This window comes from Haliotis asinina, chromosome 7 (assembly GCF_037392515.1).
Source record: "Haliotis asinina isolate JCU_RB_2024 chromosome 7, JCU_Hal_asi_v2, whole genome shotgun sequence".
Classification (NCBI taxonomy): Eukaryota; Metazoa; Mollusca; class Gastropoda; order Lepetellida; family Haliotidae; genus Haliotis; species Haliotis asinina.
The window spans coordinates 35,312,428-35,331,947 of NC_090286.1; the positions used below are offsets into that span (position 1 = coordinate 35,312,428).

At 43.9% G+C, this 19,520-nt stretch overlaps 1 protein-coding gene across 1 annotated transcript in view; it reads left to right on the plus strand.

Moving 5' to 3' along the window:
• Positions 1–18,118, plus strand: part of LOC137290305 (protein FAM91A1-like) — a 33,422-nt gene extending 15,304 nt beyond the window's left edge. Inside the window, exons 17-21 of the mRNA XM_067821123.1 lie at positions 11,991–12,104; positions 12,264–12,330; positions 13,173–13,638; positions 15,051–15,120; positions 15,763–18,118. Coding sequence (XP_067677224.1) covers positions 11,991–12,104; positions 12,264–12,330; positions 13,173–13,638; positions 15,051–15,120; positions 15,763–15,891 — 846 coding nt within the window. The 3' untranslated portion in view covers positions 15,892–18,118. The remainder of the gene's footprint in view (positions 1–11,990; positions 12,105–12,263; positions 12,331–13,172; positions 13,639–15,050; positions 15,121–15,762) is intronic.
• Positions 18,119–19,520: the final 1,402 nt, after the last annotated feature.

Consider the following 19,520-nt stretch of genomic DNA (forward strand, 5'->3'; position numbering starts at 1 on the left):
GAATGTTATACGTTGTGCTCACCTGACCGAGATGAATGTATAGCTCTCGGTACGGTACTAGTTCGGGTAACTTCGTGCCTGTGACGGTTGTTGTTGGTTTTATCTCGTCAGGAGACATACCGAGTATCCTCGCTAATGGTCGGCCGAGCCTCAAGGAGGTTCTTCCGTTGTTGATTAACACCACTGTGCCGTTTGAGTCGTTCATCTTGAGTTCGGCTCCCAGGGGTTTGAAGACCTCGTCGTTTAGAGAGCACACGCTGTAGTAGCCGTCAGTTATTTGACTGCGAGTTCCACTGACGAACAGCTTATTGTTGCTGATATTAATATTAGTCCATTGCGGGAGGTAGGTGATATCGCAGAGTGCGACTTCGAGTTGACCTGACGTGTTATCGATCGCGTGCGTCAGCTGAACGGCCTCACCGCTAGTTATTCCTGGAAGTGTTATGTACATATTATAATATATGAATTATAAATTATAATATGGATTTAGCACACTTGAAAATCGTGGTGAATGCAGATGGTACGGGGTTTAAAACAACCTTTATTGATATCTTTGAAAAGTATGTCGTGTCCGTTAATAACGCGCAGGCGGTGGTAAACTGGAATCAAAACCCAATGCAGTTTTGGCAGAACCAACTCAACTTTGCTGTGTGGTGTGCGACGACAGGGTCGGGTGTGACACCAGACTATGGTATAGACGAACTGAGTAAGGCGGTTGTTTTGTTTCATATTTATTATCAAACGAGACGAATATTGAAGGAAATAAGTGCTCCTCTTCCCCAAGATAAAGCGTGGAGTATGACGAATAACCCCTATGATAGACGCGCTTATGAACGTATTTGTGGGGAGTTTGAGATTCCAACGAATAAAGACTTTCGCCTTCCTGGTGTGAACCATGGTCTCGGTATAGTTCTCGTGTACTTCTACAGGTCCGGAAAATATTATGCCGGTTCTAAAGATGGTTCATACAACCCAAACCGGCATACATTTACAGGCCCCACAACGAATGAAAAGATCCATGTCAGCTGTATAAAGCAAACCAGTCCTGATGCAGCCACAGCCTGGACTAAAATGATCTCAAAAACATCGAAAGGATTCACTCGTGCTGGTACAATACGCTTGAACGACTCGATTCGAACGTACGTGTGGGCGCTGTTGGGTGCGCAGTCGATGACGCGTTCTAACATCCTCGGTAAGGGAACTGCTTACGACGCTCAGACACAATTCGTTTCCAACGTTGATGATGCTATCAATTCACCAGTTGATCTCCCGGGGGCCATCGAACGCTACCAAAACGTGTTAGAATACGCCAGATCGAAAGTCAATTACGTGTTCGGCGTGGGGTTGTACATGGCTCCGAGTGATATGCAACTGAGAATAAAAAAAGTGGTGGGTTATAACAACGAAATAGTCATAGCCACGAAGGATCAAAAGTTGGGTATCAACCCCGATATTAACACCCCACATATCCCACACACCCAACCACGTGAAAAGGGTATAGTGGCGCCACCACCGGAGCCTAAAGTTCATGTGGAGGTACCCCCTGGGGGTGTGGGGGTTTCCACCACCTATCAGCAGCATATTGATAATAAAACAGCCCTAGTGGTTGGTGGGGTAACTTTGGGACTTATTTGGTTAAAGATTTCTTAGCCGCTACGTACACCAGACCCACCACGGCGACGATGGCTGCCCACAGGTTTTGACTGAGCCACATGGCAGTTTTAGACAGAGCGCTCAACAACCACGAGACGATACTACCCAGGATGCCGGGAAGGGCTTCGGCGGCTTTACCAGCCAGTTTAGCTAGGCCTTCCCCGAGTTTTTTGATCCAGTCTTTAACACCACCACCACCGCCTGGAGTTCCACCGCCGCCGGCAGACCCCACAGGGGTTCCTCCCACCAGTGACACCACCAGGGTTGATATGATTAAACCCAATGCAGTCAGAATGCTGGCGATGGTGATCCCTTGCTCCCGGAATAATATCCGAATCCTGTCTGCTAACGTGGTGTCTCGGTAGAGGACTTGATTGATGGTTTCCCGTATACGGTTGACCTGGGATCGAAGCTTTTCTTTGAAGGAGGATGCTGTCTCCAGCCAGGTCTGCTTTTCATCTTCCAAATTACGTATTCGTTCCTCGATGGTGGCTTTCATAGACTCGTCCTCAGTTTCACCGAGTTTTTTCTTTTCATAGGCGATGTGGTCGTCTATCTCACTCATTTTGGCTGTGCTTTTCGCGAGATGTCCGCGAATGGTTTGCATCGTCAGATCCAACCCCCGCAGTTCCCGAACGGTAAATTCGAGCCCCGGGAATGGTTTGTTCTCGTAGTCGGCCAACACCTTTTTAATATCATAAGTCATGTTTTGATCCGATGGGGCGTCCCTGATGCCTTCCAGATCTTGAACTAACTTCGGAGGATACTGCTTAGGTCGCGCGCCACCGTAATCTGTGAAGCCTAGTTCATCTTGGACAAAGTTAATCTTATATTTACTGGCCAATGTTGATAAAGCAAGCGGTTTTCTCGTTGTTTGATGAAAGAGATCAATCCCCGGGTGAGCCTTCAAACGCAGCGTGCCATTGCTATCGAAGGTAAAATTGTTATAGTACCTTCCCGACGACTTGAGTTTGGATTTATTTTCAACTACGTTGTAATAATCGTCGACGGCGCCCTTAAGGAGCTCGTCACCTTGCGAGAATGAGGTCTCCTGGTCATCATATGCCTGGGCACTATCGCCCCGCATATCATCCATAGGTATGTCTTCATCCATTAGTATTAAAAATATATTTCATTTATATAACAATGTACGGTAGAAAATTAGATCCTTTCAGAAAATTGAGAGAGCCATTAGGTGCCAGAGCCGTGCGACAGTCGGTGACCATCACCAACAACCCCAGCAAGATAGACCAGAACCAAACTCTGCTGGTTAGATTTCCAAACCTTGGTGAGAATGACCTCATTGTACCAGGCACTGTTCGACTGGCGTTCAATATCACGTTGACCTCCGACAACGACAAACGCGAGCTAGTGCGGAACGTGGGTCGAGCCATCATCAAGAAAACGACCGTCAAGATCAGTGGTAACGAGGTACTGAGCATCGACGACAGCGACGTGTTTCACTGCTACAAGGATCTCTGGAAAAGCGAGAGAGAACGAGTCAATGATGTGTACCAGGGTATCAGCAAATCAACCCGGGCGCGCATAGGATACGTCTTCACGCAAGACCAGCAAGACAAGCTATCGGACGGTGAAAAGGCCATCGCTCTAGCATACGGGAATCGATTCTGCGTGCCGCTCGACTTCGAGTTGCTCACGGGACACGCGCCGTTTTACCAGGCCGCGCTGGGTGATAGGCTCGAATACGAGCTCACGTTTAACGACTATAGCAAAGTAGTGCGTACACCGAACGGTGACGAGGCCAGTTATGCCATAGACAACATCTCTCTGGAGTTCGACATGGTCACTAGCCCGGAGCTGGCCAGGCAGGTTCGAAGTCAGTACTCTGGGAAGATGGCTATCCTATACGATCGCGTACTGAGGCATAGATCAGTCGTGCGAGATAAGAGCGACACTGTGTGGAATATCAACCTGAACGTGCCGGCGCGATCGATGAAAGGTATCCTGGTCGTCCCCGTGGAGGATTACGATCCATTCCGGAGGGACAGCGAGAAGTTTTTCAACCCCGAGATTGAAAAGGTGGAAGTGACCATCGAGGGCGTGCCCAACCAGCTGTTCAGTCATGGTATGAGACCACACCAGCAGTGGGATGAGATAAAAAAGCTACCAGTGGGGGATTACATAACAAAGGACCTGGACCTCGGCTCCGTGCAGATCGGTGAATACCTGACCACCAAGTACGCCCTATGGTTGGATATGCGATCCACGGATGATGATAAACTGCACGGTAGCGGGCGTCGTATAGATAACGGCAGCGAAGGGATAACCATCCAGATTAATAAGAAGGCCCAAACCGCTGGTAAGTTGAAATTATATCTATACGTTATTATGGACGCGCAACTTAATATAGACAATGGGAGATTCGTGCAAGCCATCTACTGATGGGGGGTACCCCCCCACACCCCCCAACAATAAACTGCCCCACCTCCCCACTGACCCACACTGCGCTATCATATGCGGGCAGACTGGTTGTGGGAAGACCGTTTTCGTGTTGGATATGTTGGAGGGTTACTACAAGGATGTGTTCGATAACATCGTTATCATGTGCCCTACTCTGAGTATGAATAAAACGTACGCGCGACCTTGGGTGATGACGGACCCGGACGTACACAAAATCGACCCTGGAACACGCCTGCAGGACTGGTTGAAAGCTCTTCACGAGAAATTTAAAGGGGAACCGACGCTGTTTATACTGGACGACTGCAGCGCTAATCGCGAGATAACAAAAAAAAGAGACATGCTATCGTACCTGGCCTTCTCCGGCCGGCATGCAAATCACAGCGTCTGGGTGCTAACGCAGAAGTTCAACTCGGTGTTGAAAGACCTCAGGGAGCAGACGCGATGGGTGGCCTTATTTCACTGCAAGGATAGGGATTCGTTCGAGGAGTGTTTGAGAGAGAACGATGTGATGAGTAAATTAGAACGGGAACGGGTAAAGAAACAGCTCGCTGAAACTAAACACGCTAAGCTCGTACTAAAGACCGACCAACCAGTAGCATATATAGTTTGCTAAGCAAAGCTAAGTAAAAGCTAAGCAAAGCTAAGCAAAGCTAAGCAAATGCTAAGCATAGCTATGATATTTGAAGTGTTTGTCGTGTGCAACTTAACTTTCATTTCTCTGTGTTTTGTTTGTATCGGGTATTATATAGTTAAAACTAAATCTTACTTGTTATATTATAAGATGGAGTGTGAGGAATTGCTCGAACAATTGTCTGTGGAGGGTTCCCCAACTGGGGATTCCCCCAAGCGAGAGAAACTGGTGGCGTTGGCTGTTGGCGGCAAAGCCAAACATTACTTTGGAGACTACACTCCAGATAAAATTAACAAAATGTCAGCCGAAGAAATCGATAAGCTGTACGCTAGATACGAGTCCCGGCTCGGAGCAGAAATGACAAAGACAATAGGATCGGCTATGACCCAGATGTACACCGGTATTGTGTCACATTTCCTTCCCATTCCACCAGAGCGCCGACTTTACCTGTGGGAAGACCTAGATAAAGACCCTTTTATCGAACACGCCGTGAGCTCTATCAGCTGCGGGCTGTACCACAAATATGGTATGTTGTTGGCTCCAGTGACGGCGGCGATTATCACGGCAAAACATTGTCAATTTGAGAGAAAGAATAATAATAATAGTATAGATGTCCGAGGTGACGGAACCAGTGAGTCCCGAGGTGACGGTGGAGACCCCAGTGGTGGTACCCCCAACAGTGATGGAGGAGACCCCACCCCCAACAGTGACCCCTTCAGTGGAGGTACCTCCAACAGTAACCAGACAGAAGAATCCTAAGAGAGTAGCTGCCGGTAAAAAACGGTGGTGTAACCAACATAAAGTGGCCAACCCAACCCGACTGTTGTTGGCTGTAGGTGTAACTGCTGCCGTGGTTATAACATGGTTATACACCTCCCACAGTGAGCCACCACCCAACAGTGATCCCCCCACCCACAACAGTGGGGGTATGGGGGTATCCCCCATGGTTGACCCGCATATCATGTTATAATTTAAAATATTTTATATCATATACATAATGTCTGAGGGGAAAACGTTCGTCAACGACGCATACCACGCCACAGTGGTAGCCAGTCTAGCAGTAGGGTACGCTCGGTTGACTAAAATGGTGCTTAAACAACCAACTATCAAGCTAGATTTCAACCTACAGGATATGGGTATGCTCATAATGAACCTTGGTATGGCGATGGCCACAAAAGACATCCTAGTAAAACAAGGAATAATACCTGATAATATAATGAAATAAATATAGGGATGGCCACGATAGCTATGATGGTCGGTGGGGCGTTAGTGAATGCCCTGGCATTTTCCGGGAGTAATTTCCTCTTCTCGAAACTACGAGATGATCACGCGGCTGAAATACAGGAAGAAAGGAAGCGACACGATCTCGCTACTGAGAAATTACAAAGAGCACAGGCTGAGTACGCTAAAAAACGCCTCCAGAGGATCGATTTCATTAACGAACAACTCCAGCGTGAAAACCATGCCGTTCAAACATTCAAAGATGTCGATGAAGCAATGAAAGAATACTACCTACTAACTGGTAAACGATTGGAAGCGCTCAATAAACCCACACTCGCTCAGTACTACACACCATCCAAGGGGCAAATGAATCGTGAACTGGGCTTCATAGTGTTGGGTATAGCAGCTACTGCGTTGGTTGCTAAGCAATTAAACTAAAATACCTATATAAGTAAACATGAGACCCGCTCCATACCGATGCGAATATATACTTATGGGGAAGACCGAGGCTTGTGGTAGGAAATGCAGGAATCAGGGGTTCTGTTGTTTCCATATGGGAAGTCCTAACTACACGTGTTCTGTGTGTGGTATCGGGGTTAAAGGACACTACTGTTTATGTAAAGCTCACGGAGCGAACGTAGTCAGACATCAACTCATATACGAGAATAAAAAAGGCTACATAAAAGAACGTAGGCGACTGCTCAAGATAGCCACTTAAGAGTTACCTCCCCTTACTGTGAACCAATTAGAGATTATACACACCTACGTATAGCTATGTCTGTGGAAAACATATTCAAATATGAACTGGCCTTATGGGGTAGCTTCAGATTTAAGATAATAGTGGACGTGGTATGGATTAAAGAGGGTGTTAAGTATACTCGCCCCTTCGAATGGGAGCGGGATATCGCGTCTCAATACCATATAGAACGTTTTTCGAGTATAAGTGAATACAAGGAATACTATACCCAAGGCGAGTACTGGATTGAAACAGCCACACTATATATTTTACCAGGTACGTGGGACGATTTGACAGAATGTCTAGAATTGTACCCGGCCACCAGAAAATATTTTTTAATAGTTACTGCCGACCAATTAGACATTGATTCTCTTAGGTGTAAACACTATGGCTACTGTGCGCGAGCTCAAGCGGGCCGCAAAGCAGAGAGGTGTTATCGGGTATTCTAGAATGCGGAAGCCAGCATTGTTGAGATTACTAGGTTTAGAAGTCCCTCCTACGGTAAAACAGTTAAAAGCTCAAGCGAAACAGCTTGGATACACGGGTTATTCAAAACTGGGGAAAGCCGGGTTAACCACATTGTTATCACATACCCCAGTAGCACGTCCAACTGTAAAACAACTGAAAGCCGAGGCACACGATTTGGGTTTAGGTGGGTATTCTCGTATGAGAAAACCACAGCTTGTAGAATTATTACGACAGAATAGAGCTATTGACCTACAGTTTGTGCGCACTGAGCACGCCGTAGGCAATTATTTGAGAGGTTGGCGCATGCACATTGATAGAAACATAGACATTACAGATATTAAGCCTCTGATAGCTGATAAGGTCAACCAGGAACTAAATAATCTAGGAAGTATCAAGTTTCAGATCACAGTGAAAATGTCGCTCGATAAGCAGGTTGGGAGTACCACTGAGTATGTTCAACCTTACTTCCGAGGCAAACAAGAGGTCGTCACACATGCAGAGACCATTGACACATCAATCGATACAAGTTTTCAGCAGATACGAGAATACCTAGAACGCTACACACACATGGGGTCCGGGTGGGCTGTAGATAAAATCGATAATGTCTATCTAGATATAGCTAAATACGTGCCGTTCAGAGGTGGGTCATACCTAGCCTTGCCTCCCTACTATAAGAACAAACAAGCCATAGTAAACGTTAAGAATAGAGGAAACGATTGCTTGAGGTTATCTATCAGGTCAGCCTTATTTCCAGCTGCCACTAATCCGAACAGGCCTTCTAATTATCCACAGGACGATGGGCTCAACTGGGATGGTATAGATGAACCCACCCCAATATCCCAGATCACTAAAGTAGAAAAACAGAATAATCTGGCTATAAATGTCTTTGGGCACGAAGGTAATACAACAATAATACACAGGGTCAGCCCGGTGAAGGATTGTCAAGTTATTAATTTATTCATGATTCAAAAAGGTGAAAAGTATCACTACACGTGGATAAAACATCTCAGCCGGTTGTTGCACGACCAGTCGAAACACGTTGGGGAAAAACACTTTTGTGTACGATGCCTACACTGTTTCAGTCGGGCCGATTTATTAGAATCCCACCTGGAGGATTGCCAAGGTGTTGGGCAGACGGCCATACGAGTCGACATGCCTAAGGAAGGTGAAAATATCCTAAAATTCGACAATCACAAGAATCAAATGTCTGTGCCTTATATCATATACGCCGACTTCGAAGCCTTAGTGGCTGCCGCCGGCGAGGCTCCCAGTGGTGCCTTCACACAAAAAACACAAGAGCATAAAGCCTGTTCGTTTGGATACATTGTCGTCCGTTGTGACGGGGAAACGAAAGCTCCGGTAGTGTATAGGGGTCCTGACGCGGCTGAAAGGTTTCTAAAGTGCTTGCAGGAGGAAGAAAAAATTATTAGGAATGCATTGTATAGAATCGCTCCAATGCGTATGACCAGAGCCGACAAGATAGCTCACACCAGTAGCACTAACTGTCATGTGTGCGACTCGCCACTTAACGGTGATTCGGTGAGAGATCACTGCCACATAACTGGTAAGTATAGAGGCGCCGCTCACAACGCGTGCAACCTCAAGCTTAAAATCAATCCTAAGACAATAAACATTCCCGTTGTCTTTCACAACTTGAGAGGATACGACTCTCACTTGATCATGCAGGCCATCGCGAAAATCGATGGTAATATAACGTGCATCCCCAACAACATGGAGAGATACATCTCCTTCAGCTTAAACGGACTTAAGTTCATTGACTCGTTTCAATTCCTCCTGTCGTCACTCGACAGTCTGGTCAAGGCCAACAATACCTTCCCTATCACAGATCGATACACAGACGCCGAGACTAGACACCTGCTCATGAGGAAGGGCGTATACCCATATGAGTACATGGATAGCTGGGCTAAGTTCACAGAGACCAGACTACCTCCTATCGACTGTTTTTATAGCAAGCTGAATGAGGCGTCCGTCTCACGAGACGATTACTCGCACGCGATTAACGTATGGAATAAACTTGGTTGTAAGAACCTTGGCGATTATCATGACCTGTACTTGAGGACAGATGTACTGCTGTTAGCCGACGTGTTCGAGACGTTTCGGCAAACATGTTTCAAGCAGTATAAACTCGACCCCGCATGGTATTACACCAGCCCAGGTCTGTCGTGGGACGCCTTGCTTAAAAAGACAGGAGTTAATTTAGAATTGCTCACAGATTACGACATGCACCTATTCATTGAGAAAGGCTTGCGAGGTGGGATTTCCATGGTATCCAAACGATACGCGAAAGCAAATAATCAATACGTGAAAGGTTACGATCCTAACAAACCAACCAATCACATTCTCTACCTCGACGCAAATAACCTGTACGGCTGGGCCATGAGCCAGTATCTACCTACAGGAGGATTCGAATGGGTACCAAACATTGATATTATGAGCATTGCACCAGATTCGAACAAAGGGTATATCCTCGAAGTTGACTTAGAGTATCCCAAGGAATTACACACATCGCACAACAGCTATCCCCTTGCGCCCGAACGTATGAAGGTTAACACAGACTGGATGTCTGAGTACCAACATAACTTGTCAGGTGGTCGTGTGGCGGACGTTGAGAAACTCGTGCCTAACTTAATGAATAAGACCAAGTACATAGTTCACTATCGCAACCTACAGCTGTACCTGTCATTGGGTATGAGGCTGACCAAAATACACAGGGTGCTCATGTTCGACCAGAGCCCATGGATGGAGCCCTACATCAGAATGAACACAGACCTACGAAAAAAAGCCACCAGTGATTTTGAGAAAAATCTCTACAAGCTCATGAACAACTCGGTGTTTGGTAAGACTATGGAAAACCTGAGGAAACGCGTAACCGTGAAACTGGTTAGATCTAGTGAGGAAGACAAGCTCAGGAAATTGATAGCCAGTCCGGCATTCAACCGTAATAAAATATTCACAGACGACCTAGTTGCCATACACATGAAGAAAAGCCACATAAAATTCAACCGACCTGTTTACGTTGGGATGAGTATCCTCGATTTATCCAAACACCTGATGTACGACTTTTACTACAACGAGCTCAAGAAACAGTACGGCGACAGGTGCGAAGTGCTGTACACTGACACGGATTCCCTGCTGATGGAGATTCGAACCGAGGACGTGTACGAGGACATGAAAAAACACATCGATTTATACGACACAAGCGACTATCCTAAGACCCATACCATGCACAGCACGGTAAATAAAAAGGTCCTAGGTAAGATGAAGGACGAGTGTGCTGGCACGTCAATAGCTGAGTACATAGGTTTGAGGCCTAAGATGTACTCCATATTGAAAGCCGACAATAGTGAGATCCGGAAGGCTAAAGGGGTTAAGAAGTATGTGGTGAAACAACACATCAAACACGCCAGATTCAAGGAGGCCCTGTTCAAGACCCGTACCTTTAGGCATAAGATGAACACGCTTAGAAGTGATGGACATAAGATATACGGACTGACTATAAACAAGACGTCCCTATCGCCTATGGACACGAAACGTTGGATAGCTATTGATGGTATAAACACATACGCGTATGGACATGAAAAAATTTGAGGCTATTTATTACAGCCCGCGTGGATATTGGAAAGGAGCTAACGCAGTAGACAAGCTATCTAAAATGGCACGAGTATCACCAGAGAAAGCCAAAGCGTGGCTTGAAAAACAAGCCCTGTGGCAGATCTATTTGCCGGCGCCACGCTACGTACCTAGAAGGAGTTTCGGAATTAACATACCTAATAGCATTCACCAGGCAGACCTACTGTTCCTACCTCATGATAAGAGGTACAAGTATGCCTTAACCGTAGTGGACGTAGCCAGTCGTTACAAGGAAGCCGAACCCTTGACCACGAAAGATTCGGCTAAAGTAGCCAAAGGATTAGAACGCATATACAAACGCAGCCCGCTGACTTGGCCAACAGAGCTGCAAGTTGATCCCGGACGGGAGTTCATGGGTGCCGTTTCACAACTGCTAGCCAAACACGATACAAAGGTCAGACGTGGCACGGCCGGAGCCCATCGCAGCCAAGCTATAGTTGAGAGATTTAATAGGACTTTGGCTGAGCGCTTGTTCGGTCATCAATATGCTAGGGAAATGACAACCACTGGAAAACGATCGACCGAATGGGTAGCGAGGTTACCCGAGGTGGTGTCGGCAATCAACCATGAAGTAACCCGGCTCACTGGTAAGAAACCGGCAGACGCTATCAAACTAAAATCAGTGTTAGCAGAGTCGTCTGCTCCATTGCGTGGAAAGGAGAAACAGATACCAGATAGGGCCTTAGTTAGGTATCTATACCAGCCGGGGGAACACGAGGGCGATAGCCGTAAGCGAGCCACCGATCCTATATGGTCAGTCAAAACTTACAACATAGATAAAGTGGATATGAAAGCCGACGAACCTAACTTGTACTACTTGAGGGGTGGGCCGGGTAGGGGTTTTGTAAGAGAAGAATTATTGATCGTACCGTACGGCACAGTGTTACCGCCTGCCAAGTCACGGTAAACGTGATGGCGTGGCTTTGTAGTAGGGGCAATAATAGCAAGAGCTAATGGTCTCACCAAAGCCTCATTTAGTAAATGAGGCTTTTTAGAGGGGTTTTTGAAAAGTGTTTTCGGACTATCATTCCCTATACTACTTGTTGACTCAAAGTAGGATCATATTAAGGATGGTGAAACATTTTGTGGTGACAGTATTATATTAATGGCAGTGTTGAGCGATTAAGTACGTGTCACTCCTATGGTAAATTTTAGAACTCCAGAACTCAGGAATTCTGACTGTACTGAGTGCCAGATTTCTTATTTCAGAGATACGAGCGTCTACTAGTGACAACATGGGGACATGATCCTGGCATCATCGCAACCTCCAATATTCTCCTCACACTCAACGATGCTCTCACACATTCAGCAGTCTTTGTACAGGTAACATCAGTTTGCTTATTGTAACACTTCAAAGACGTGGATCTCAGATATTTTGCTTTTGAAAAATAGTGCTGGTGCAGACCTTTTGTTTCGTGAGTGTGTTAGGCATTAAGAAATGTGTTGGTGTGTGTCCTAAATCCTTCTATGTCTGTTTCCTAGGGCCATGGCTTCATGAATGATGGAGAAACTTTGCAGATACCTTTCCCTCTTAAGAAAGATGAACCAGGTAATGTCAATTTAAAATACAAACATGTTCTGGAAAATTGTACCTAGTAATATTGCTGAATGTTTTAAAGAAGGTGAGTGGAACTCGTCTGGAAAAGGGGTGGTGGGTAGCTTAGTGGTTAAAGTGTTTGCTAGTCACACCGAAAACCCGGGTTGCTTTCCTCACATGGGTACAATGTGTGAAGACCATTTCTAGCATCACTCGCAGTGACGTTGCTGGAAAATTGCTAAAGCAGCATTAAACTAAATTCACTCACTCAGCTCTGAAAAAGAGTCAAATTGTTGTGTCTGATACTAATGGTGGTTTGGAATTTTGCATCAGTACCTTTTAAAGGGAGCGTAAACAGGTAGTTACTTCAAATATCAAAACATTTACAAATTGATTAATCCAGTAATTTTGTTGCCCAATTTTACAGTGCACCTTCATATTTAATTGTTGTCATATTTGTCTTGACAGTTTGGCAAAGCAATAAGTCATCAATGATTTGGCATATAATCATGAAACAGAATGTTAGGTGGTTAGACACCACCCATGAGAGCAAAGTCAGATGCTACAACAGTGTCTTAGCAGTGATGCAAACCAAAAGCTGTCTGTATCCAGACTAGGTTAGAGATCTGGATTAGAATCGGTTTTCAGCATCCCATGCTTGTCGTAAAAAAAACTAACATAATCTAGGAGTTTGGCTTGCTGACTTCATTGAATCATACCAGTTGTGTAGATCAGTGCTGTTGATCACTGGTGTGTCTGGTCAGCTCTGTCATTAACAAACTGTCACATATAGCTGGTGTGTGGGTAAGAGCAGCATTAAACAAGAAACAAATCTCTCTGTATCCTCATTGTAGGTTCACTCAGCAAAGCCCATCATAGCTGTCACCGCGTGGTCCAAGCTCTCTCCTCCAGCATCGACCTGGTTCACACCTGTGGCTTCATCACTCTCATCAGGCCCGGCAGAACATGCAGCAAATACAATGACCAGGTCGCTTCTCCAATAAATAAGTCATGCTCCTTGACCTCCATTGGTGAAAACATTGAGAAACCAACCAATGGAATCAAAGACGACTTATCGGCACAAGTATTAGCATCTGAGATTGATGCTTTGGGCAGTGTGGAGAATTCTCCATCAAAGCCATCGAAGGATAAATTGACTCTGCATCTAACGGACATGAGTGAGGACGGGGTTGGCAGCCAGCCACCAGAAGGAGACTGGCTCCTACTGGACTGTTCCTTTGGTATACCGCTGTTTGATACTAGTTTGAACAAAGACATTTGTAATAAAATCTCTTCTCTGGGACTTTTCAAACAGGAGAGGTATGTGGTATTTTATGTTTCAATTTCAAAATAAGTTGGATTTGTTTCCTTTATCACTTACTGAATCAAGCTCTGTCTGTCTGTCTGTCTGTCTGTCTGTCTGTCTGTCTTGCAAGCCATGACTCAGAGGATGGGTGGTGAAATTTGCTGACTTGGTTGACACATTTCGTATCCCAGTTAAGTAGACTGATGCTCCTGCTGTTGATGACTGGATTGTCTGGTCCAGACTTAATTCTTTGTAGTCCGCCGCCATATAGCTGGAATATATTGCTGAATGCAGCATAAGACTAAACTCACACTTTCATGGCTGACTTGGTTGGCGCATGTTATCGTATCCCAATAGCATAGATCAGTGGTCATTATATTGATCACTGGATTGTCTGGTCCAGATTTGATTGTGTATTGACCACTGCCATGCAGCTGCAATGTTGCTGACAGTGGTGTTAAACAATAAACAAATGCAAAACATGCCAAATAGTTCACTGTATATTGGGGGTTCATATTTGTAAGTCCCTACATATAGATTCAAGTCTGGATGATGTTCCTTAGTTTGTCAGCACTTTACCCATGCTTGTGCGTTTTATCAGCATAATAAATGTCTGAAACCTGCATCACTTCAGACTTTCTAGACCCATGAAGATCTGGGGTAGAATAGGTCTTCAGCAACCCATGCTTGAAGAGGCGACTAACGGGATGGGGTGGTCAGGCTTGCTAACTTGGTCGACACATGTCATTCGTTCCCAATTGCACAGATCAATGCTCATGCTGTTGATCACTGGGTTACTTGGTGCAGACTGTTATTTACAGCCGGCCTCCAAACAGCTGGAATATTACTGAGTGCAGCATAAAATTTTACAGCTCACTCACTCAGTCACTCAAAGTCATTGGTTTGATTAATTATCAGGCTTGTGTGAGACTGTAACTATATGGTAAATATTTGTTGTCTTATCGTAATGATTAAGAAAGTGATAAAAGGCCCAGGTTTGATTCCCCACCTGGGTATATTGTGTGAAGCCCATTTCTGGTGTTACCTGCTGTGATAACTTACTCACTGTTGGTGTAATTAGGCAATGGGGTAGCACAGTGCTTAAAGTGTTCACTTGTCACAGTGAAAGCCTGGGTTCCATTCCTCACATTTCTGATGTTCCCCCACCTTGATATTGCTTGAATTGAATTTGAATATTGCTATTGTAATGAAAGACAGAATCGTTGATATTCAAGTCATTGGTCGCTTGCAAACTGAGTTCTCATGATTTGTTTAGTTCAGAACCTCTGGACCTGACTTATGTAGGTACTGTCACAGCACCATCTGAAACACTGACCATGCACAGGGTTAATGAAGATGTCTGAGTTGGTTGATGTGTTCATGGTGGCAGAAGGATGTAACTAACTCCTTGTCTCTTTTTCTGTAGTCTCCAGGGTCTGCTGCATTCCAGCCGTCTGCTGTCTCTCAGACTCCTGGACTTCATCACTGAGTGGCAGGTATGCCCACATCCCCATCACTGATGAGTAACTTTCACAGAAACACTAATGTACAGTGAGACTCTGGATACTACTTGGGCCCCAAATATCTGGAAAACTTGCCTTCCTAGTCAATTCTTATTAAAAAAAACCCAGTCTCTGATGTTATAACAGTGACTGTCTATAATGGATAGGTTCTTTCTGTTTCTGGATGGTATATTTTACAAACCAACAAGGCAAATCGACACAAATTTGACTTGCTTACCCACAAGAAGCTATGATCTTTTGCTGACTGTGTGAAGTGAAGCGTGAGTGTTCTACATGTTTTGACACGAGACAGGTCTGCTCATCCAGATTAATGATCGATCAGCAGAGTATTGGTGGTCATTAGGATGGTTATCTGACAGAGAGTGTATGGTCACTACTATTTCAACACCAAAGACTGGATGCCAGTAATCAAGATATCCAGACAGTTTATGTAAAAATGAATGTGTCTGGATATGCAGGGTCTCTCTGCACAATCTGTAACAGACACAGTAGTTTATACACACAGTAACTAACTGCATTCGTCACTCCGATCTTAATTCAAGTCACTGAGCGTGATGGTATATTTTTCTCAACAGATTTACATGCTTTGACTGATGAATGATTTTTTTTGTATAGAATCCATCTGTGATATCGGAAATCGAGTCATCTGGGGTCCCAGAGGACAAGGAGGAGCACTCTGCCATCTACCCCACGCAGAACATCCTCTTCTGTGACGGCCTGCTGTCCAGATGGACCACGCTCTGAACACATGTGACCCAAGTCAGAAGAACCATATTATACCAGTACAATATCACCAGCGACCAGGGCCACTGTCAACTGTCTGATACCATGTGGCCCTAGACAGAAGTGCCACAGTGTACCAGTACAACATCACCAGTGACCAGCAAACAGGGCCACTGCCAACTGTCTGATCATATGTGATCCTAGACAGAAGTACCGCACTCTACCAGTACAACAGCACCAGCGACCAGGGTCGCAGTGAACTGTCTGATCGCATGTGGTCTTAGACACAAGTACCACACTCTACAGGTACATCACCAGTGACCAGGGCCACTGTCACAACTGTTTCTGCGTCAGGTTTACCATGCTGTGATCACCTGACTGGAGTACCATTATACACCTGTACTATAATCAGTGACAATCAGAGTCACTGTCAACAGTCTTCTAGTGACTGGAGGGGCATAATTGTGCTAATATTTCACACTGTGTATGAGGGTAGTTTTAGTGTCCATGTATAATGTGTGTTCTAGATAACTCATTAATTACGATTTCTGTCAGACAGACTCAGATGTACTAATGAAATTAGCATGGCCACTGTCACTTTGATTCAAAAGGTTATGATTCCCAACAGGTGGAAGTGAGATCAACTTGGTCTTTGTGCCGAGAAAATTGCCCTTCATATGTTGGGTAAATATCTGAAAAATTAAAATCTGACCACAAAGACCACAGAGTTGAAACAAGTTTATACTTGCCTCATGGGGTGAAAATTGTTGTTGGCAATAATTGTGAAGTCATACTGTATAATGTCTGTATCTTGGCATCCTCAGGATGTGTCTTAGGAGTGATAGATTATAAGACAGTGTTGATGCCATCATATGCCATTTGCCATTTTGCCAGTCTGTATTCAGACATTGTAAAAGCATTTATAGTTATAAATCCTGCTGTAGAGAGATCTGTTCCAGGCTATAATTTGTGAACAAGTTAAGTTTACAACTGCAAGTAAGAATCATACTCTGGAGAAATTGGTTTGAGGATATGATTTGTCTCCAAGTTGATTGTTCTAAAGTTTTGCCTTAACACAGACGTCTGAGAGAGATTTCCTTAAGAATCGTGTTACAGCGAGACAGTTTTCAGACTATAATTTGTTTCGTTGATTCAGGGTGTGAAACTCCAAAACATTTCATCCAGACCAGCGGGCTGGTTAGATGTAAAACTTGCCAGTCTTGACCAAAAACGTACCTGCCCACAAAATATCTTCATGTACTAAATTTTAACTGGACCGTCGGGCAGGTGAATTTGAAAATCTGGCAATCTGCGTTGGAGATAACCTGTCCTAGGCTTTTGGGCAAATAGGTATTTGGAACGCTGGCTAATTATTCTAAAATTTTGCCTCGATACACCTGTGAGAGTGTAATCTAAGGATCATGTTGATATTGTCAAGAAGTTGATTATTCTATGGTTTTGCCTTGAAACATCTTTTAGAGATGTAGCCTACCTGCTCAAACCTCTCTATGGTTTGTGTAGGTGTAGTGTAGCAGTGAGTCACACCAGCTACACTTATCCTGCATATGACTGTAGGAAGTACTTCCAGGGGCTACGTCACCATGTCATATGCCCCTAAGCAACTGACACAGCTTCATTTGTTGTGTTGAAGTGTCTGCATGTTCGACGGTTAATAGCCCAGTTATTCAGCTGTTTGATAGCAATTACGTAGTAATTGCAAGCAGTATGGTTGTGTAAGGTGTGAAGTAATGGCAGGGTGTCTATAAATATCATGTTTTTAATGCATTCAGAATCTATTGGCTGAGTGAGTAAATTTTTGAGAGCAAAGTTTGCCAACAATGTTCAGATAGTTTTCTCACAGGAGCTTAGTCATCTTGTTTGGAAACATTTAAATCTTTTTGATACATGTAACTGTGCAGTATTTGATTGTGTAAAAATATCTCTTTATTCTCATAAGTTACAAGTTGTGACAAGGCTAGTCTTGTCTGATGGATGACCACAATTTACAGCTTACAGCTGGTAGCATCTGTTGTAGTTAAATCTTAAAGCTTTACTTGTTTTGTAGAGATAGTTCAGAGCATGTGTGTGATCATACATTTGAAGACTTTCAGATTGGTGCCAACACACTGGCTGTCACAGAGTATTTAAAATATTTATCATTGTTCATGTAATGGTTAAATATTTTGACAAATGTTACTGTAAAAAAACATAAGTATTCATATTAACCAAATATATTTGTACAAAAAAACAAGCAGATATATTTTATAAGAGTTAGGGGTACACATAGGAAGCTGTAGTATCTAGGGAAAGGTTACAAGCATGGACCAGTAATTAAATATATTTCTTCAACTTTACCTTGGGAGCAATATTATGGTATTGATGTACAGTAGTAGGTAGTGGTGAGATGTTCCTAATCAAGTCTGTGATGTCCAGTAAGAATTGTTAACATCAAAGTGCTTATTCCTAAAGGCTGCCTTATGTAGAGCTGTTTAGTCAGTCTGTAGCGGAGATTCTGTAGGAACTGTATTGTGTCAAGATGAAGCCTTTGTCATGTACTGCATGGGCTGTGGTGGCTGGAATGGAGGAACACAAAACAAATATCCGATCATTAACCCTCCCTAAATCTGTGTCCCATTTTTTCAGGAATCTCTACCCAGATAGAAATTGCTTAATAGCTTCTGGTCTTGAATCATTATATACACATGGAAACAACTAAAGGAACACATGAAATACAAGTGTTCCTTTATTCTTTTCCAGGTTCCTTCACAAGGTGTGTTTTGCACTGTGTGAAATTTTGGAAATGCATAAAGGAACACTTGTACTTTCACATGCTCCCTTATTTGTTTCCATGAGAATATTTTGATGTTTAATTACAAAATAATTATTGTTGTTTTTGCAGAATGTGTTCGCTGGATTTTTTACATTTTTTTATATGTTTTTCCTGTTGAGCAGTGTTTAAAAGTTGGTAAGGATAGTCTGGTATAAGAGAGATAACTCTTTCTTGCTGTTTTATTAAATAGGGGACTAAGTGTGGAAATAAACTGTTTAATTGATTGTCACAGATGTGCTTCAGCATCCCACAGTAAAGTGTGTATCAGTGAATAGTATTTCAATGTATGCATGAATATAATTACATGAATGGAGTTACAGTTTCTTGACAACAGTATAGAATTATGTATTCATGCTGAAGTTGGATTTCATAATAATCTAGGAAGCTGGGTTCAATATGGGATGTACAGAATGCATGTCAGTTATACCTTGATCTAGAAGGCTTTACTAGCCCAGTTTTCTCAATCCCAGCCACCAACCCAGGTGTAAGTGACAGATTCCGAAGAGAAATATAGTACAGTGGTGTGGGCGTATTAACAGAAGCAATGTATCTGCATGTATAATATATGATAAAACCTGAGGCTTTCATGATTATGGTGTAATAACTGTTTCTGCTGTTACAAAGCTGTTTTACCATGTATGATGTACAAATGTTTTATCCCAGTCTCCCTAAGTGTATTCTTTTGTTGGTGTTTATGTGTTCTAAGGAAGTGGAAAGTGCTGCATCTGAATATGAACCTGTTACCAGAGAGATGTGGATTCTGTTTTGTTTAAGGAAATGTAGATTTGTAACATATATTCTTTCATTCATCTATCCCTAT